The sequence below is a fragment of the Rhinolophus sinicus genome, chromosome 1, assembly GCF_057876585.1.
Source record: "Rhinolophus sinicus isolate RSI-liver-muscle chromosome 1, RSI-T2T, whole genome shotgun sequence".
In the NCBI taxonomy this organism is placed as follows: Eukaryota; Metazoa; Chordata; class Mammalia; order Chiroptera; family Rhinolophidae; genus Rhinolophus; species Rhinolophus sinicus.
Window position 1 is genome coordinate 215202410 of NC_142501.1, and position 21274 is coordinate 215223683.

A 21274-nucleotide genomic window follows, 5' to 3' on the forward strand; every position below is an offset into this window, starting at 1 on the left:
TTGATAAGAGACATCCCAGTGGGTGTAAAACGGTGTTTCAATATGGTTTTAATTTATATTTACCTGGTGACTAATAATGTTGAACATCTTCTCATGTGATTATTAACCACTTGGATGTCTTCTTGGATGAAATATCTGCTGAAATCTTTTGCTTTTTTTTTTTTTAAGATTTTATTGGGGAAGGGGAACAGAACTTGATTGGGGAACAGTGTTTTCTCCAGGGCCCATCAGCTCCAAGTCAAGTTGTTGTAGACAATCTTAGTTGTAGAGGGCACAGCTCAGCTGCAAGTCCAGTTGCCATTTTCAATCTAGTTGCAGGGGGCGCAGCCCACCATCCCTTGTGGGAGTTGAACCGGCAACCTTGTTGAGAGCTCGCGCTCTCACCAACTGAGCCATCCGGCCACCCCTCCAGAAGCTCAGCAGCAGCTCATTGTCTTCAATCTAGTTGTGGAGGAAGCAGCTCACTGGCCCATGTGGGAATCGAACCAGCAACCCTGCTGTTCAGAGATCGCGCTCTCACCAACTGAACCATTCATCCGCCCCTTTTGGTCATTTCTTAATTGGATTAGCTCCTTACTGAGCTATAGGAATTATATATTCTAATACAAGTCGTTTACCAGAAATATCATTTGCAAATATTTTCTTCTGATCTGTGACCTATTTTTCAATTTTCTTAATGGTGTCTTCATAGAGCAGCAGTATTTAATTTGATGAAGTTAAGTCATCGCTTTTCTCTCATGGGTTGTATTCCTGGTGTTGAATCTGAGAACTCGAGGCCTAAACCCAAGTCCAGGTCCTGAAGAGTTTTCTCTCATGTTTCCTTGTAAAAGGCTGAAGGTGTTGGCTCTTGTATTTTGAGTTAACCTTTGTGCATGGTGTGAGGTAGGGGCATACAGCAATCCTTTTGCATGTGGACTTCCAACTATCCCCGCACCCTTTGTAAGAACACGCACTACCCTCTCAGCATAGAGTCTCGTCACCTTTGTTGAAAAGCAAAGACCATAGATCTGAGGGTTTATTTCTAGACTCTAGAATTTGTTCCATTGATTTAAAGTCTCCCTTAATGCCTATAACACAGTATCTTGATTACTGTAGCTTTTCAGAAAGATTTGATGTTTAGAATTTTCAATACGTACTTTAAAAAATAACCCCTGGGTCAAAAAAGAAATCATAATGAAAATTTAAAAGTGTTTAGAACTAAGTATAGTTGGAAACTATACGCAGAGTCAATCAAGTCAGAAAAGGAACAAAAGGTCCGAAAAACCGACAATCACGATCTTATATAGACTTTCCCAGAGAATGAAAAATGGGACGAGGGACTCACCAGTGGTGAGACTCAGATAACCTCAACCCCAAAACTACAGATGTACACAAGAAAAACAGGAGAAGTATAGGCTAGTCTCAGTTTCAGCATATAGACATAATGCTACATAAATATTAGCAAATCCAGAAATGTGTTTTAAAAATTAAGATCAAATTCAGTTTATCCCAAGAATGAATATAAGAGTGGTTTACCAATAGGAAAATACCTATGCAGTTTATTACACACTATGTCAACAGACGCTGAAAAGCAGCTGGTAAAATTCAACACCATTCACAGCAGACATTCTGGGAAAAAAAGGAACAGGAAAGGGAGCCTCCCTCCATGTGAACAGAAGTGTCCCCAAACCCACCCCACAGGTGAGACCGACAAAGGGAGATGCTGTGGTTCATGGGATGAGTGCCTGCGGCTGCCCAAGCAGACACACCCCGTCCCCAGGGAGCACCCCGACCAGGAAGCCCACGGCCCCCAGCCCTCTGCCTTCTTTCACCCCAGCACCACGCTCTCCTAGTCTGAGGTCTGGGCAGCCATCTGCAGGGGGGACGGGGTGTCAGGGAGCTGCGGGGACGAGAGGGAGGGGACAAGCGGGGCTTGGGAACAGGGCTGCCCAAGAGGGAGGGGGCAGGCACAGAGCCCAGTGGCCACATGGGCGACGCCGCCCCTCAGCCGAGTGTGAGCCCAGGAAAGCGGGTGACACCTGGCCTCGGGGGTGCCCTTTCCCCTCCAGTCTATTCTCTTCTCCACTGACCTGAAATGCAACTGATCACAACCCACATCCCCGCAGACACACCCGCTTTTGTGCAACGCTCAGGGGACTTTCACAGCACACAAGTATATAAACCGGGAAATTAAGGTTCTGTGATTCTAGTCTTGGATCCAAACTGCACTATTCTGTCTCTGAGAAACACCTGGGCCCATATAGTCACAGGTGTGCACTCTGTGTGTTACGCACACAGGTCCAGAGCAGTGTGGGATGCATACATATACAGCATGTGTGCGCACAGCTCCACACACCCGCATGCGGCCTGCACTGCTCGTCCTCATGGCTGGTCCTGAGCCTTCCCTCTCCTGGATGAGCTTCAGAAGCAGCGGCCGAAATCCACCATCAGTGACTAAATGGCAGCCACTGCGCTTAGTCTAGGGAGCACGCACACCTTACCGTCAGGCTTTGCGTCCAACTCCTGACTTGCCTCTTATGTTCTTCCCTAAGGTCTCAGCGTCCTCACTTAGGCCGCGCACTTTCTTGTTAGGCTGCTTTGAAGATTCTCTTACTTATGTGAGTGAGGTGCCCCACCTACGTACACGATTATTATCACTCGGATGAGCAACCTGCACTCGGACAGTTTTATAGCGGACAGTCTCAGATTACATGTCAGTCAACGGTCTGATCAGAGAACGCGGGGCGTCCCACACGCATCTCGTTTCTTTGTTTCCCTCCTGCATGGGGGCTAGATCTTCAAAATCATGCTAATAGCTAACGGTGGACATTTCCTTGTTTCTGATATTAATGAGACGATTCTGTTCCATCTAACGTAGGATGGGCGTCATGGAGTCCCAATTCAGAAGCCACGGTCAAGAGGCAGGTGGACATGGGTACAGGATTTTATCAGATCCCATTACAGCACCCCTGCGATGGCTTACTTTTCTTTTTTAATCTAATAATGCAGTAAGTGACATGAATAGATTCCTCAATGTTACATTTAAATTTTTCTTTTACCGCACTACTGGATTCAGTTGACATAACATTTGCGTGCGCACCAAAAATGCCTGGCACCAAACTTCTCAGTGACAAGCTGGGGACTGGGCTGAAGACCCAAAGTCAACGGAGCGTGAGCTTCAACGTCTTCTATTTAAAATGTTCTGCAGGGAGCACATGTTACTGCAGAGAGAAAGGAGTTGGCAGGGAAACCTAAGAAAGTGTACTAACAGTTTAAGGTCTCCACTTTCTTTCCTTCTCTGACTTTTTCTTTTTTAAACGAGAACACACCCCAGGGACAAGTCCCCAGCGCGCTTCTGTCTGTCACAGCGTTAAGGGACTCCCTGCGGTCACCCACCTGCTCGTCGCTCCTGTGGTAATCGCTATCCTCCTCCTGCTTCTCTTCTGACGCGTCTTTGTTCGAACTGTCATCTGCTTTGGTTTCACCTTGTGATAAAAACAGAGCATATGGTGTTATGAAACCCAAAATGTTCAACCATTATTTTTTAACTCTACAATATACTAGAAACACTGTAAGAAAACATCTGTGTAATGAGGGTCTGCACCATGAACCACACACGAGGTCAGAGGATGTGGTCGGCAGCACTTCTGAGGACACTCCGTGTCCCCACCGTCAGGGCGCCCCCAGAAGCGGGGTCACTGCGTGTGGTCTGTGGAGCGAGTGAGGGGCACACGGCAGCTCCAGCCACCCCAGCACCACTCAACGCCTTACCTCCACCGCCACCATCAAGTAACCCATGGCCTCATGGCCTTCACTGTCCCTGCACCACTTTTAAAACTAAGACTCCAGCTCAGATAAATGGGGACAAGACACTCGGCGCCTCCCAGGGGACCCGACGCCCGCAGGACCTCCCCCTCCTCAGATGGTTAGAAGTACGCAGGGCCCTCTAAACTTTCTGAGGAATTCTGTGGTTCACCAGAAAAATACCATGGCATCAAAGATTTGAATTGTTATGATATGTACAGATTTTAATACCATTAATTTTATATCAGACAAAATGTTACTTTGCCATCCTAGAATAAAACACAAAAACTGAAGCCCACCTTCCACACTCCTGTGCCCCTCTGCACCCCACCTCCAGGAACTCTGGGGGACCCCCCACCTGCCCTCACTTCACCCACCACATGACCCTCCTGTCTGCAACCACCGTCCCCATCAGCACCCGAAAGATGGAGAAAACTTCGAATCCTCAGCACCCTCCCACTCGTTCACTGCGAAGCGTTACCCATTAACCTGCAAGACGCCCGAGGGGAGGGTGAGGAGCCAGGCTCGGCAGGCAGCGGCCCTGGGAAGCAGAGCCCTGCCCAGCAGGCTCGTGCCCTACGCACCGTTGCGATGGGCGTCCAGGTGCTGCTTCGCAGAACAAGTCTCCCCCTTGATGTCTCCAGGTACTTCCATGCCCAACTTGTGGTAGAATTCCCTCTGTTTTCTCATTTCCGCTATGAAATAAAATTAACACGTAACTTTTCACTTTAAGTGGGCACTGAATCTCACTGAAACTCTGTTCACAAATATCGCATGAAGAAAACCGCAGACGGGGAATACAGAGTTTGAGCTGCTACTGATGAGAAGACAACGAACTTCGACTGTGGCTCCCAGAGTCCCCAGCGGCCGCCAGCTCTGGACAGACTTTGTGATTCTCTGTGGGACTCTGATCCTGCCACTTTTTATGTTTAAAGTATTCTATGATGATTTTTTAAGGTGTCAGTATTTTATTCTGATGCAGTCTTTGCTGTTCCCAGGCGTAGGCCCTTATCGTAAGATGATGGTTTCTATGTACATTTGCTCAGGAAATTTCGGTTCCGTGTGAATGAATTCTGTGCAGTGAAAGGAGACTTTTACAGAGTTACTCCGAGTTGTAAAGGCCAGATGGACCCCTACTGACTAGCGGAGGAAGCCGTGGTGTCAACTGTAACCCCCTCCTGAAGTTTAGCAAGAAAACATAGCCTACGTGAGTCCCTCATACACGTCACCTCTGAGAGAAAGTGGACCCGCCAGCCCAGCGTCCGCAGGGAATGAACTCAGAGGCTGATGTACTGCGGCACCCCCTCCACCCTCAGAAGGGCAGTGACAGCCTCAGTGTTCAGAACTGCACAGGAGTTTTAAACAGAAGAGCCATTTCCCCTCCAGGGCACCTGTCCTACATAACACCGCTTTTTCACTCGGAGAGATTTGACTGTAACCACAGGTCAGCTTTACGGCACCCTTGCTGCAGGCTGTGCTGGCACTGCCCAGACACGGCAGCCCCACACGCACCCAGTGCTTCTGGAGTGAAGAAGCACACGAGTGACAGACGACAGATGAACCAGCACACGAGATGCCCCCGAGGGAAGGGTAGGGACGAGGGATGGTGCGTGTGCCACAAGAGGGGCTCTCGCCAGCCCAGAACCACCCTGCGGACCCCGTGACACTTACCTTCCTGGAGGCCTGGGACCAGTTTGTAAACAATGTCCTGCATGGTCCTGTCGTGACTGGCAAAGAGAACAGGGCGGGTGAGCCAGAAACGAGGACACTGCACGCACGCACATTCCCACGCACAACATCAAACCCCACAAGCACGAATCTGCAGCTTGGGCTGCATTTTGCTCCAGCAAGTTTCACCTGAACTGAACCGATGCATCATTTAATTTCTGTTCTAGCTGTTTATGAACATTTTAAGTAACAACACATTTTAAGTAACGTCCTTTTGGTGGCCAGTGCCCTCTGCCTGCTGGACAGCACACGTTCTAGTGGGCCCCAGACTTGGAAGTTTCCAAGTCTTCGAAGTTTCCAGCGACAGTGTACTGTGCCAGACTAAAGCAGGCTTCCCAAATTCTCCTGACCATGACCACGCTAAGAAACACACTTCCACTGTGACGTCGAGCACATGTACACGTGGGTAACACACACACACACACACACACAAAGACACCCTCAGTGCACCCTACGACACCCCACCAACTTTTCGTAAAGCTCTCCAGTCCATAAGGAGAGGACGCCGGGCTGAACCACTGCCAGAGCTCGACACCTGGGTCCTCTGAGCGACCTGTCCGGCTGAGGAGCCACAGGGCCCAGAGTGCAGGGTTGGGGCCCCCTCCTCAGGGAAGGTGTGCGCAGGCACAGGGCAGCAGGGGCATTTCTCCTGGTGCCCAGACACACGCAGGCTCCTGGTGGCAGCCCCTGAAACAGAGGTCACCTCTGCAGCTTCCACGTTCACACCCCATGCTGCCGGCTCCCCTCACTGCACTCACGCACGGGCTCTCCCAGACCCACGCAGCCAGAGCCCTGGCTACACGGCGAGACCCAGACGTGCGAGCTGAGCTTCGTCTGTCCCCTCGTCCCGCACCACCGCCAGGCCCCGCCCCAGCCCACCCCACCCCCTCCCAGACAATCGTGTGGTCCGCTGGGGGTAGCAGAACCAGAGCAGGCGGCCCAGCCAGGCCGGCTGTGTGGGGACAGGTCCTGCACAGCTGGTGTCAGGATGGGAAACTGGTGCACCCCAGCCAGTGCGGTTCTAGGCGGAGCCCTGGGAGTGAGGGATGGGCTTCCTGGGAGAATGGGCCTCAGGTTGAGCATCTGTATCCAGTTCTCTGGTCCTGGTCACCACATGGTCGCCGCAGAGAGAAGCCAGGGACCTGAGGCCCATGCCGTGGCAACTGCACTGTGCCCTGGGCCCTGCCCGCCCCAGAGCACAGGGCAAGGACCCGCACGTTGACAGAAGGAGCCGTTCCAAGGCCTCCCCCACCTGCCCTGAGTAGTTCACATGGGGAAAGCGAAACCCCCAGCTCTGCAAACTATACCAAGACAGAAAACGTGCATGTGTACCCACAACTGGGGTCCAGAAAACATGAAGCACTTCTTCTGAGCAGAAAACCAACAACCCAGGAGGGCAATGACGCAGCCGTGAACTGCCAGCTCCCCGGACCCAGATGGCCAGGTAACGTCGGGAGGAGGCCCATGATCACTGATAACGGGGGCGACAAGCCAAGAGGCCCCTCCAGAGACCCCCGCCCCCCGGCAAAATGCCACACCTGCGAAGCCAGGCACAGGCGCCCACAGGCCACGCGGGCAGAAGCCTCTACTACACAACCAGCAGGAGAGTACGAGAAGGCACCCCACCCAACACTGTACTCTGCTCCCAGGCGTGGCGGCCAGAGAGGCCTACGTGACACATCCTGAGCGACACCCACGATGTCCACCTGAAACAACATTCTGGTCCTGCCTGGAGGAGGCTGGAGAACAGGTGAGTGCACACTGTTGTTTGTGCCAGCCCGTGGTGGAAACGGAAAGAAGACGGGCTGAGGCAGGGTTTGCAGGCCTGGGGGTGGCTCTCGGGCCTAGTGGGGGACTCCGGGGCCTGAGGGGCTCCTGGGCTTGGCGGTTTCCACTTCCGGACACGGGAACAGTTTCTCCTTGTGCTGATTTAAGCTGCTCAAATTTTTTAATTCTATGCACACATGGCACAATCTTAGGAGTGAAAACACACACATCTCTCTTCCTTCAAAACTTATCTTCAGTCCTACCTATGCTGCTCCCACGTGGTGTGGGGACTGTGTCACTTCCCTTAGAATGGCCCCAAATCTGGAAGTCATTTAAAACTATTGCCAAGAGCCACATGTAAGCACCTCCTGCCCCCTCGGAAACTGCGCTGACTCCAACGGACCCAGTCTCCCAAAGACCCCTAGGGGTGGCAGCATGGCCTGGGACCACTGTCCTGTAGCAGGAAGGTGGGTCTAGGGCTGCTGCCCACCTCAGACCGACTTCGGCCAACTGAGCGAGAAACCAGAGAAAGCCAGCTGGTTCCTGGGGGGTTGCAGTGGCTCAGCCGGAGCCAGTGTTGCTGGGAGGCGCGGGCCGCAGGCTCGCGGCACGGCAGTCCTTACCCGATGTACTGCAGCGGGTGGCTCTGGTGGATGACAATCCTGCATGTGGGACACGTGTTGTTCTCCTCCAGATACTTCACCAGGCAGCTCCGGCAGACTGCGTCAAAGCACATTCCCGTCAGAAAGCCAGTGCACAATGGAGGCACCACCTCCGCCCGCACTCAGCCCACGCCACAGCTGGCAGGCACCACAACCCGGGGGTCAGGTCCCCACAGGGCAGGCTTCCCACTGCCCAGCCTGCTGCCTCACTCAACAGGCTGGTGGCTTAGGGACAAGAGGGACGAGGGAGTGTCAGGACCAGGAGCCCGCAGTCCAGAGTCGCGACCACTACAGGGACCAACAGTTAAAATTCTTCTAAGTTAGCCTAAAAGATCACAAGGTTTCCTTTGTGCAGTCAAGTTAGATAAAATTCAGTGAAAATAACAAGTTATGCCTACCAATATCTAAATATACAATTTACTTCAAAATAACAATTCTATCAAGATTGGCAAATACTTTATTTTCTAAAGTTCAAAACATAGGATGAAAACTCGTTTATACTATAGTCGTTCATTCTATGTTAAGGATCTAAAGAAAGTGTGTACAGTCGGCAGACAGACCCTTCCCGGCATCTCAGCATCCTCAGTCCCAGGTAAGTCACGCTGCCTGCTTTTCAGCTGAGGTAATGTTTACAAAAGAGAAAAGTGCAAGGTCAGCACAAGCTGAGCATCAAACACGGCTTACTGGCTGCGTGCCGGCACTGCACCGCCAGAGTCCTCTGTTTCACAGTTTACAAAATTCTTTTGGATATTTTAAAAACAAGCATTTCTGCCCACTGGAAATGAATATTGTCACACCACAGTTTAGCCGTTGTATGAAAATAACTGAAATTTTCCTGTAATATTTAGCTTCCTTAAAATGACACCTCTGTTGAAATTACCCATAGTATTTTTAATTTGAGATAATTCTTCTATCTTCTAGACCCTCTTTATTTCTGCTTCTGTGCCCTGCTTTGTACTTGAGCTAAAAACTTTTTGGTAAAGAAAAGCCAAAATATCAAAGAAGTCACAGCTAGAAACTGTCAAGGGCCATGTTCTAGAACATTCCCCACATACACATATGCAGACACTTGGTCACTCGCACGAACACACGGCTGTCAAAGGCCACGTTCTAGAACATTCCGCACATATGCAGACACTTGATCACACACACAGCTGTCAAAGGCCATGTTCTAGAATGTTCTGCACATACACGTATGCAGACACTCAGTCACCGTGGTCGCGTCAATGAGATATCCGCTGCACAGACGGCAGGTGATGTGGGCGTTTATGTCCCAGAGTTTAATCTTTCTGGTCAACATCTTTGGCTTCTGCAAGAGAAAAATGCACATTAACTAATATCTAAAATACTCTGGTAGATTTCATGAACGGTTTAGGTTCGATGTAAATCAAGTGGCAGTATGTCCCTCTAGGAGGCGGCTCAGGGTGCAGAGGGCAGCCGAGGCCAGCACCACACCTGGGCCAAGTCTAAGACGTGTCAACTCCCCATCTGTGAGACACGGTGACAGTCCAGCCTGTCTCATCCCCAGGGGCCAGCCCTCTGCAAATGCAGTGCTGCTCACCCTTTATGGCCCTGCACTGACCCCCTTGCAGTTCTGAGCTCCCGACCCTCTCCTCCTGCTGTGGGCTGAGCAAAAGCAAGCTGGTGGGGCAGGCGGTGCAGGGAGGGTGGTGTGTGACGCTGCAGGAAGAGAGGCTGGGGAGCAGAAGGGCCTGGAACCCAGACCTGGGCGGCAGGGGCAGGACTGACTGCAGGGGACGGGCACCCCCTCTTCCACTTCAGGCTCCCAGACCCTGAAGCCCGAGGGACGCTAGTGAGGGTGGCACTGGATGAACCTGAACCAGGAACAAAGTCCCTCGATCTGAAGATCAGAGTGGCTGACAAGCAAACGGGTTCTCTAAGACATGAGGCCACACCAGGTATCATTCTGACATCAGGAAAGATCGGGAAGCAGGTAGCCAGAGGGGCCGCCACCCACATGTGCTCAAATTGAGCACGAGCAGTTCCATTTCTGGAAATTTACCATACTAACCGGACACGCTCAAAAGATGTCCACTGCAATTGTTTGAAACAGCAACACAGAAAAGCGTATGGTGGACTGGCTGGCTGAGAGCTGCTTTATCTAACCAGCAGGGGCTCCAGACTGTCCTCCCAGTGCAAAGAAGACCCAACCAGGCCCAGGACCAAGTGCCTGGGCTGCAGTGGCCCTGGGCCTGGAGCTGGGGGCACACAGACACTCCTCCTACCTTGGGCAGCACTGGCAGCACCTGAGGTGCTCTGTTGGCCTACAGGACACCAGTGCAGCACACAACACGGGGCTGGAAAGGAGGCACGCCTGTACCAAAGTGCCACCATGCGCTCTATGCCTGGCGGAGGGGCTGCCCTTCCTGCTTTGTCCCCTTGTGAGGCTGTTGCAGCTTTAACTGTCTCTCCTGCTGGACCACAGGCTCCATGAGGGCAGGGTTTGTCATCGCATCTCCTGAGCCTAGCGCAATGCTGTGCCAGGAGGAAAAGCAGCCGCAAAAAGGTCAACGTCCTAACCAAAACCCGTATGTCACTTCACATGGCAAAAGGTCCTTGAGATGAGAGATGGTCTTGGATCCCTCGGTGGACCCCATGTCATCACAGGGTCCTCATGGGCGGAAGGCAGGCGAGTCAGTCAGAGAGAGACTGGGCCGTGCTGCGCTGCTGGCGTGAAGCTGGGGCCACGAGCTGAGGATACGGGCGCCCCACATGCTGGAGAAGACGAGGGTGGGGTTCTCCCCTGGAGCCTCCGGAAAAAGCCAGCCCTGGACGCCTGGCAGTTCAGGTCGCAGGTGCAAAACGGGGCTCTCCCCATGAGCCCTGTTTTGCACCTGCGACCTGAACTGCCAGGTAACATGTTTAGCCACCGAGCTCATGGTAATTTGTTACCGCAGCAGGAAGGACAAATACAGGTGCCTGACCCAGAGCAGGACTCCAGCGAGGGCTTTCAAAACCAGCAGTACTGAGAGAATTCTACACAAAGGACCCAGAAACAGACACTGCGACCTAAAAGGCCAATGACATCACCAGGGGTGGCTGGCCGTGCTGCAAGGGTGGGCAGATGGCCAGCCGGACAGCAGGGGCCTCACTTGGCGGCCACAGCACATACAGCTCAGGGCCACCGGGTTCAATGCTATTTAAAAAGGGGAAAGAAGGCAACGCACACTGCTCAGGTGTCCTCCGACGTTTCCATTCGGATGAGGCACCAGGGGGAGAATGAGAATGTGGTGTGGCGTGGCGGCCTGACCAGGGCCCCGCAGCCAGGTGAGGAGGCGCAGGGCCAGAGGGGAGGGCACTCTGGACATGACCGTCCCCTACACTCAAACCCACGGGAATCAGCGAACTAGGAGAGCGAATGAATGCATTCAGTGAGACCGCCAGATACACCTCCCGTGCAGAACCAGCAACGACGCTCTGAAATTTCCACAGGAAGTTATGTACAACACGAAAGAGGCACCTCTGGCTGCTCACCTAACTCTCTCCTATGCCCCCTTCACAGTCCCGACAGGAGACAACCTTGCCCACTGCAGACACAGGTGTGTCTGTGGGAAGGTTCGCCGCTCTTGCTAGCACTTTAGTAAAGATGATATGAAACTCTAGAACATTCAACAGTGGCTCCTACAGGTCAAACGGTTCTGCTACCCAAACCCCACACGACATAACCTCGCGTTGGTGAGGCCTGACCCACAGGGCTGCACACTGTCCTCACCAAGTATTTCAGAAGCCTCGGCCACGTAACTCTGAGCTGGGACATGGCTCAGAGAAGAAGGACCAAGCACCACCGTGGGGGCTGGGAAAAGATGGTAACACCTAAGAGAGGATAAACCCCCAAAACGTTCACAGAAAGCAAAGCAGAAAGCAGGAGGGTACCAGTCGTAAGTAGTGTCCTGTGATGCCGCTGAGCCCCAAGGGAACAAGGTCCCTGGCTGCCTGCACGGTATTGCTGTGTGTCTTCAGTTCACTAGGAGTACGAGGACGTGCTCAGCGATGTGCGAACACTGACCACACAGCACCACACAGCAATATGACCTCCTCTTGCCACCAAATAACTGACCGCCAAACGGAAACCAAAGCCAGAAACACACTCCACAATGAGACTGGCAAGGCAGGGCCTCTAAGCCTCTGCAGGGATCAGGTCCACATCTCCTCCACTGGGATCAGGGTTCTCGTCTCCTCCACTGGGATCAGGGTCCATGTCTCCATCCTGGAACCAGGGCCCATGTCTCCATCCTGGAACCAGGGTCTATGTCTCCATCACTGGGATCAGGGTCCATGTCTCCTCCACTGGGATCAGGGTCCCCGTTTCCATCCTGAAATCAGGGTCCCCGTCTCCTCCACTGGGATCAGGGTCCCCGTCTCCATCACTGGGATCAGGGTCCCCGTCTCCATCACTGGGATCAGGGTCCCTGGCTCCATCACTGGGATCAGGGTCCCCGTCTCCATCACTGGGATCAGGGTCCCCATCTCCATCACTGGGATCAGGGTCCATGTCTCCTCCAATGGAATCAGGGTCTCCGTTCCATCACTGGGATCAGGGTCCCCGTCTCCATCACTGGGATCAGGGTCCCCGTCTCCATCACTGGGATCAGGGTCCCCGTCTCCATCACTGGGATCGGGGTCCCCGTCTCCATCACTGGGATCAGGGTCCTCGTCTCCTCCACTGGGATCAGGGTGCCCGTCTCCATCCTGGAATCAGGGTCCCTGTCTCCTCCACTGGGATCAGGGTCCACGTCTCCTCCACTGGGATCAGGGTCCCCGTCTCCATCACTGGGATCAGGGTCCCCGTCTCCATCACTGGGATCGGGGTCCCCGTCTCCATCACTGGGATCAGGGTCCTCGTCTCCTCCACTGGGATCAGGGTGCCCGTCTCCATCCTGGAATCAGGGTCCCTGTCTCCTCCACTGGGATCAGGGTCCACGTCTCCTCCACTGGGATCAGGGTCCCCGTCTCCATCACTGGGATCAGGGTCCCCGTCTCCATCACTGGGATCAGGGTCCCCGGCTCCATCACTGGGATCAGGGTCCCCAGCTCCATCACTGGGATCAGGGTCCCCGTCTCCATCACTGGGATCAGGGTCCCCGTCTCCATCACTGGGATCAGGGTTCCCGTCTCCGTCACTGGGATCAGGGTCTTCATCTCCTCAGGTTATCAGTTTCTGCACCTCCCTCAGGCTACGAGGGTTCACGTGTCCTCTGTCAGGATCCAAGTCTGAGTCTCCTTTGTGGGGACCATGGGCAATGACTCCATGTAGGTGGTACATAGAGAGAAATGTGCATGCTCGTGAGTGTGGACTCAAGCACGCATGTTCCCAGCTCTGTGTAAGGGCCTGGGAGTGACCGTTTGCCCGTAGCCCCAGGTCCTGTGTGCACACACCACTGTCCACGCTGAGGAAGCGAGGTACTGAGACATATGGCTGAGCCAGGGCTGGGCAGGAATGGAACAGAACCTGGAGTCACACATGGGCAGAATGGAGCATCAGAAGAAGCAGTGACAGAACCAACCAAATTATAAACCACAAAACAACACAGAAGCCCTGAATCCACACTGAGACAGAGAAAGAAAGGGACACGTGTCCTTGTGCGAGAACATTGAGCTGGGAAATGTGGAAGTGGAAAGTCACCCTTCATGGCAGTAACTGCAGGGACGTTATTCAGGAATGATTCGTGGGCGCCTAACAGTGGCGAGATTTTGCTGAGGAACAGAAGGTTCCGAAATCTCAGAGCATCCCGAGCAAACACTCAGCTGAGGGGGGCTCAGGGTGGAGCAACCCCAGACATCACTTACTGAGTGACCAGGTGACACCCAGGCAGAAACCAGATGGACGACAGGTGTGCCTCCTGCGGAAAGGGCACAGCTGCGTCTCACCACCAGGAAACAGCAGATAAGCCCTGAGTGAGGGAGGTCACTTTCAACCCCGTCAGGGTCATAAAAAGCAAGGAAAGACGGAGGGCAAGCGGCTGAATGCAGAGCCTGGCTGAGGGCCAGCCCAGACCAGCCCGGGAAACAGCCTTCTGCCCACTGACCTGCCACCTTCGGACACAAGAGCGCCTGCTCCCTGGCCCAGGCTGCAGCCTAGCCCCTGCTGGGACCTTGTAATGTGGGGACTCAGCTCCCACTCCCCACACAAGAACGCAGGACATGGTGAGGCCAAAAGGGAACACCCACGGAGCCACAGATAGGGGAGTCATACCACTATACTCTCGGTGGTGGCTGGTCGAGACACAAAAGCAAACATCTGCCAGTACCCCAACGAGGGGTCTTCCTGCACCCCAGTCTCGCTGGCAGCCGAACGAGACACAGGAAGTAGGATCCACACGACCCGTAATCCGCCATCTGTGCTTGCTAACCCCACCTGCTAGCCGCAATCCGCAGTCTGCTTCTCTGCCAACCTGCCAACCAACCAACCAACCAACCTAGCTCAGCTACGACAGTTATATCAGTGGCTAATGGCCAACTGGTTACAGCTGATGGCCATCTACTACCCGAGCCAGCACCTTCCCACGTGAGGCCGAGAACCTGGAAACTGCTCTCCTGGCTCTGTCCCCACACCCTGCATGCGGAGCCCAGAGCGGTGCCTCCTGTCCTCAGACCCATGGGGAGGGGCACTGAGGAGGTGCAGAGGCCCAGTGTCACCAGCCCGCTGTCACCAGCCACACGGCTGTGCTTGGAGGCCCCTGCGCAGTGCCAGACACTGGACACGGAACAGCATGTAGCATGCCCACCTGACCCGAGGAGGAAAGTGGTGGCAGGCTGTGGGTCCTGAGCCGTCCGTGACACCCCCGGCAGCAGGCCCGCGGCGCCCTTGGCCCGGCCTGTCTCCCAGGGCGGAGACCAGGGGAGCAGCGGAGACGGCGAACATGTCCCGCATGGAGGCGCACACCCGTGTCTCACCTCCAGACGCCGCCTGCCCCTGCATCAGGCACCCGGGCTCCTGTGTGGTCTCACTGGTCCTGCCCCGCTGCTCCTCTCGGCACACTGTCCTTCACTCTGCGCCCTCCTTCCGTCCTGTGCTCTTTGTCCATTTTCTAGCACAGAAACGGCACCTGTCATTTCATGTCACTTGTGTGAGATGCACAGCCCCGTAATTAAGTTAATAGAATTTTTAGGTGAGTCCCATGAAGGCAACAGCACAACAGAGTCAATCAAAACTATTAATCAAGAGAGAATTTGAATTTATAGGAATAACTGTGCACTAATCTGCTCTAATGCTCTCAGAAATTACATTTTAAAGAAGTTACAAGGAGGTGGATTTTTCTGTGGCTACAATTTACTCACAGTGTAATTCAAGGTAAATGTCACGTGTTTGCATGCACTGAAAGAAGAGAAAAATCCAAGTTTCAGTTGTGTTTACCTGTACATGGCACCTGGAGCCTCTGCTACATCTTGAAGCCTGTGGAGACACAAGATGGGAGGCGTCACTCTCATGTGCCGTCCAGAGCCCGCGCCCCAGCTCAGTCAACACGGCTGTTCGCCGACTTCTTAAAACAACCAAAAGAAAGACAGGAGTAAATGCGAGTGAAGAGTCAGCATCAACCAAGGAGACACAGGCAGGTCTCTGTGGCAGTTTGGTGCCACTGAGGCCCAGGGGCCGGTGAGCACAGGTGAGGACAGGGGTTAGGGCAGGTGAAGGGCCCGCCAGGAGGCAGCAGAAAAGGCAGTGAGGACCTGGTGGCCTGCGGCCTCTGGAAGGACCCTGCACAAGTCAGGACCCTTATGGCAAGGGTGAGTGCAAAGATGTGCTGTGACAACAGAAGTTAAATACAACCCGGAGCAACGGGCCACAACACTACTCTACCCAAGTTTACACCACAGCCAACTTACGGCATTGCTCCTCTCCAAGTTTTTCCATAACTGCATTTTTTTATTAGGTCATCTTTGAACCTCATATAACATTTGTGAAAAAAGGAAGACAGGGAGGGAAGGAGGGACTGATAGGCACATGTGGGGCAGTCCCAGGAGAGCGAAGATGAAGGGAGAAGCAGGGCCCTCGAGCACGCTGACCAGAGTTTCACGCGTCCACTGCCCCCACACGGTGGCCCCTGGGCCCGTGCAGTCTGCCTGCTGTGGCTGAGGCCTCTCACTGTATTTCATTTACTCAGTTCGGATGGTGGCTGGTTAGCCACTGCTGACTCACGTGTCGTGAAGGAAAGGACAGATGTGCGGGCCTGCATGCGAATGCGGGAGGCAGGCAATAAACAGCCAAGGCCATAAACATGGCGGGGGGCGGGGGGTGGACAGGGTAACCAGTGGGCTTTTCACTCACTAGATGACGGGGCCAATAATGGAATACTAGGAACAACGTTACGCCAGTAAAGTGGGAAATTCCTAGAAAACTAACTCATCAGAAATGAGGCACGCAGAAACAGAAAACCCAGAATATTCTACTCGTGTAACTATTAAGGAGGCGACTCGGTCATCAGAAGTCTCGGGCCCAGTCTCAAGGCCGACTCCCGCAAACGTCCTAGGAGCCATCAAACCAACCCTCTCAGAGAGGCAAACACACAGCACCGCCCTTTCCAACCCGACTCATGAAGCTAACGTAACATTCCCACTGGACCAGATCTGGAATGGAACTCGCGAACACACCAAGCCACGTTACGGGCAAGTATGAAAGGGGCACCGTGCTAGTCAAGCTCGATTTGTCCCTGGACTACAAGGGTTAACACAAAAATAAATGCAATTGGGGACAAAAGATACAAGGAGAAAAATAATAAGCTCTTCCCCAAAATGCAAAGAAATTGTTTGATAAAATTTATTATCCAGTCCTGATTTTTAAAAACGTAACAAATTAAGAAGGAAATGTCTGTGACCCAAGAGGAGCTCTCTATTTAACAAACACTCTACCTCATAGCTTCATGGCGGAACGTTCAGGGCAGTGTCACTCACCAGAGCCCGGCACAGACTCACCCACAGCTGAGTGGTGGAGCAGGGGTCGCGTCTCCCACTTGGCCTCCGGAGGGGACTTTCCCTGACTAAGTGTTACACACTCTAGTCTCGTCAGTACCTTCTCACTGAGTCCTAATTCATCACATTTTCCTAATTTGTAGGCATTTAAGTAGACTTTTAAAATGGGAAGATGAACGCTAAAAACAGAACTTTGTCCCCTACTGATAGGAGCAAACGCCCTGGTCCTACGTACGTCTCATGCAGCCTCCAAAGTGGGAAATTGATCGAAAATGACTGACCAGACACTGTCCTCATTAAAATAAACTCTGAAGATGAATCCTCGTGGCCTGAGTAGGGCTTCCAGTGGCCACCTGTGTCAGAGCCAGGTCCGTCCTGCCACCATCAATCAAAGCTAACCAAGGAGGTTAAATGCCACAGGCCAGCTGTGTACTGGATGCAAACAGCAGGTAATTTTTCACTGTACATGACTAGGTATGTGTATAAAAAAGTAATTTACCAATAATAAAAAATGTGAAACAAAATCATGGATCGTTTCAGACACTACCAGGCCTTGTGCTGGTTTGGCAGTCTGTCCCCCGTCCTGGACCTGGGACATGGGGCTCCCCCCTGGACTGTCACCTCAGCACCAGTGCTGTCCATCTGTACTGCCCAACGACTGATGCCACTCCCCCGGGCCGACAACTGAGACCTGTCCTGCCAGAGGCCAGCTGGCTCCTGAGAACCTAGCTGGTGACAGTTCTCTTCGTCGACTGAAAACTTTCCTGGATGCTAAGAGTGGCCCGCTGTGCCCGGACGTGTGCAGACAATGCAGTGTGGCTCTGCAGCAAGCTGCTTTCCATCCGGAGTTGAGCGTGCCAGGCAGGGTGGCTCCGTGACACGCTACGCTCTGGGCCTCCAGGGAGCCTTCTGGTGACAACAACCCCCATGCCTGCAGCTCAGGCTCGCCGACCTCACCCACATGCCTGTCTCTTTACAGGTTCTGCCAGGGCCCTCTGCTAAACTAACTGTAGCTGCGACTGAGCAGAGCCAGCGTATCACACCCAGAAAAGCTCCACTCCTGGGATGTTAGCTCTGAGCCCCACGCCGACCAAGGCCCTGTCTCCACCCCCACTCCTGGCGCTGCACTCGGTGCCCCGGGCCCGCTGGCCCTGGGGTCCCGGCCCTGTGGGTCGTCTATGGAGCCTGCCCGTGTCCCACCCTTCGCTTTGCCTTGGCCATGGAGAGTGACTGAGGCCTCACCACTCCCGACACTGACACCACTTGGCAGCCACCTGCACTCACACAGTACCAGCTCTCCAAGGGGACCCTGCTCCCTCTGCCCCAGGGGCGGGATGGCAGCATCCACCCCCCTCTCCTCCGGTCTGCCTGGGCTCATGAGGGCCCTAGTCTGGGCAACTTCCTGCTTCCCAAGGGTTCTGACCCTTCCAGCAAGCCCTTCTCATTCCCGAACCTTCCACACCTCCCTCCTGTGAGTGAAGAAAAACCACCACTAGCCCCCTTAATAGGACCCCTCTGTGACCCTTTCACCCACCTCCCTCCCTTCTTCCATCCCCCAACTCCACAAAACTGCTTTGACAAGACTCGTGATGAGGATGTCACCAGCATCATTAATCTCCAAGACCACGGGTCCCCCCACCCCCGCTGACCCCCGATATCCAACTCCTGGGGGCCCTGACAGCACTCTGCCTGGCTGGAGCCTTGTCAAGGGCACAGGTTGGCATTCCACCACCTTTTGGGCACAGCCAGGCCCCAGGGGCACTTGTGCCACATGGAGGCCCTGCCTCCCTGTGCACTCACCTCAGACACCCCCAAGACAGCCACCTCGCCCACGTCTGTGGAACCACTCCGCTGTCTGGAACACCCCCATTTAGTGGGCACCCCTTCCACCCCAAATCACCCACTGCTGTCGTTTACGTGCATGCACTGGGGTTGTCTTGTAGCATAAAAGTAGCACGGACATTTACCACACGTGATTTGGACAGTAAAGGCGCACAGCAAGGTACGAAGGCATAGTGTACCCACCCGTGCGAGCCCGTCCCTATGGCTGGAGCCTAAGGGCGGGGACGTGTGTGCACACCACACACTTACTGACACGCCGTCCTCTTGGCTCTTACAACTAATGAACCACGAGGACGCTTCCCAACGTCAGCACACAGCAACCAGGCTCCACAGCACGGCCACCGTCAGTGTTACATCCTTACCCACAGACAAGCACATGGGCCGGCTGACCAGCGGGCCTCTGCTGGAAGCACCCTCCTTGGGGACAGTCCCACCTGCAGGCTGGACCCTGCTAAGTGCATTGCCCAGTGACCCCCCCCCCCCGACCCCAGAGGAAAGCAAGCCCACACCTAGAGGTCGTGCTTTCTTTTGTTAACTATGTCTTACAAGAATCTTAACTATTTTTGAATTAGTTTCACAAAGTTGCATTTCCTTATAAAATGTTTCATCAAATTTGTTGGCACAGAATTGTTCGCAGTGTTGGGTAACTTTTATTAAACAGGTTAACTGAGGACATATGACAAATAAATGCACACCTTTTACGAGGACCACATGGTAAGCTATGGCATTCTCCTGGCAAACCGCCACCACAATCGAGATGAGGCCCCCAGGGCCCCGTCTGCCGCAGCCAGCAGGGAGCAGCCCATTGGGGACAGCGTGTAGATGGGGTGCCACGCACGGCTCCTGTCACCTGCGCAGGTGGGAGATTCACCCACGTTGTCGCGTGTGGGGACAGCTCATTCTTTTTACTCTGAGCAGCGTCCACTGAGACTGTGCTGCCCCCCCAGCAGATGGACATCAAGTTGTCTCCTTTGGGGCTTTATGAAAACCGGCCACGTCTCTGTGTGGACAACACGCACAGGTTGGTTGTACATGTGGTTGTACAACTTTTTAAGAAACCGCCAACCTGCTCCCGACCCCGGGCTGCAACCAGTCGCACTGGCCCCCAGATCATCCTTCCCTCCCTCCTTCCTCCCACATCACCCTTGCTGCAAGCCGGTCCCCTCGCCCCATAAGGCCACACGCTCCATCCTGTTCACCAGTGGGACCCGGCACACAGCGGGACTCCACAGACACGAGGTGAGCACACGCGACCGGGACGGACGGCGCGCCGGGCTCGGCACGCTGGCCAAGCAGCACGGTCGTCACAACCGCACCGAGACAGCAGACCCATGTCGTGCGTGTTCCTGGCCGGGGCACTGAAATCAGGTCAACACGACAAGAGAAAAAGAAACTTTAGGTTTATTCCTATATGGCTACATGTCACCATGGAAGCTTTTAAAATCAACAGCGATAACACACTATAAAAATAGTTTGAATTTAGATTCTCAAAAGGGTTCACGACTCTCAGGACAGCGAGACTCATGCGCCACGGCCCCTACTTTGGCTGCACCCAGGTCTGCCTGTTCTCGGCCACGCGACGCGACGCGGAGGGAGCTGAGGGTGGCCGCCCCGCGGGGACGCGCCGACCTCTCCTCCGCCACCGCCAGGCGCTCCGCGGGGCACAGTGACGCCGACAGGGCGGCGGCGGAGGCCATCTCTGCGGGCTCACGCGCGTCTTCGCTCCTGGAGGTTCTCGCGGAAAGACGCGTGGCGACTCAGTGCCTGAGACACGGTCACCACGGGGACGGCGGCCACGCCCGTGAGGTCTGCACAACCCGAGCGACGCTGCGGGCCGCGCTCGTGGCCCGGCACACACGCTGCCGCGCGTCACCTTCGCGTTTCGTCCGCACGTCCCTCCCGCTCCGCGCGCCCGGAGCCCGCAAGGTCCCACCCGGATTAAACCCACGCGGGCTCCTTGCTCGCTCGGGACAGCAGCCCGAGCGCACGGTGTCACCCGTCAGGAATCAGGGCGACTGTCCTCACACCTGCCCCGCTCCGAAGGCTCAACGGCCAGTGCTCCAGTGGCCGCGGAGGCTCCGACCGACCCTGTGCGGCGGCCATGGTGGACCCCCCCCCCACAGTTCCAGAACATCCCAAGGCCCTGCCGCCTCGTGGCCCTCGCCCCACTGTGCTCCCGGCTGGAGCACCCTCCCTCTGAGGTCCTTTCGTGAAACGACCGACGCCGTAAGAGGCCCCCTTTGTTTCAGGTCATGCGCGCGCGCACTGGGACTATGCGCTCCTCCGTGAGCTCGCAATTTACTTACCTGGTTACTGCCCTCTGCTCACCGACGATGTCAGCAATGGGACTGGCTACTCAGAATTCAACAGGAGGGCTATATGATGAAGTTGAGAAAACCTTCCCAAAGAGTAGAAAAGGATAGGAAATTTGAGGAAAAGGGCACAACATCCAACTAACAGGTGTTAGAACCAGCCACCAGCTGAAAGGCGCTTTCCAACCCCCTTTAACGGTGTCTGAGGCCAGGTAGCAGCACTGCATGCTAACTATAGCCTTCTCTTCACTG

General features: G+C 54.3%; 1 protein-coding gene across 5 annotated transcripts in view; it reads right to left on the minus strand.

Moving 5' to 3' along the window:
* Window positions 1-21274, minus strand: part of PCGF3 (polycomb group ring finger 3) — a 47090-nt gene that overhangs the window by 18094 nt on the left and 7722 nt on the right. For 4 of the 5 annotated variants that reach the window (XR_012492132.2, XM_088793445.1, XM_074319902.2 and 1 more), the window contains 7 exons: window positions 15316-15354; window positions 14856-14989; window positions 9132-9249; window positions 7902-7998; window positions 5455-5510; window positions 4368-4478; window positions 3376-3464 (listed from right to left, as the gene is read on the minus strand). Coding sequence is in view for 4 of the 5 variants with exons in the window: in XM_088793445.1 (XP_088649571.1) it covers window positions 3376-3464; window positions 4368-4478; window positions 5455-5510; window positions 7902-7998; window positions 9132-9240 (462 nt within the window). In the remaining variant the exon portion in view is untranslated. Of the gene's footprint in view, window positions 1-3375; window positions 3465-4367; window positions 4479-5454; window positions 5511-7901; window positions 7999-9131; window positions 9250-14855; window positions 14990-15315; window positions 15443-21274 lie in introns of all 5 variants that reach the window. The other variant, XM_074319916.2, reaches the window with a different exon arrangement.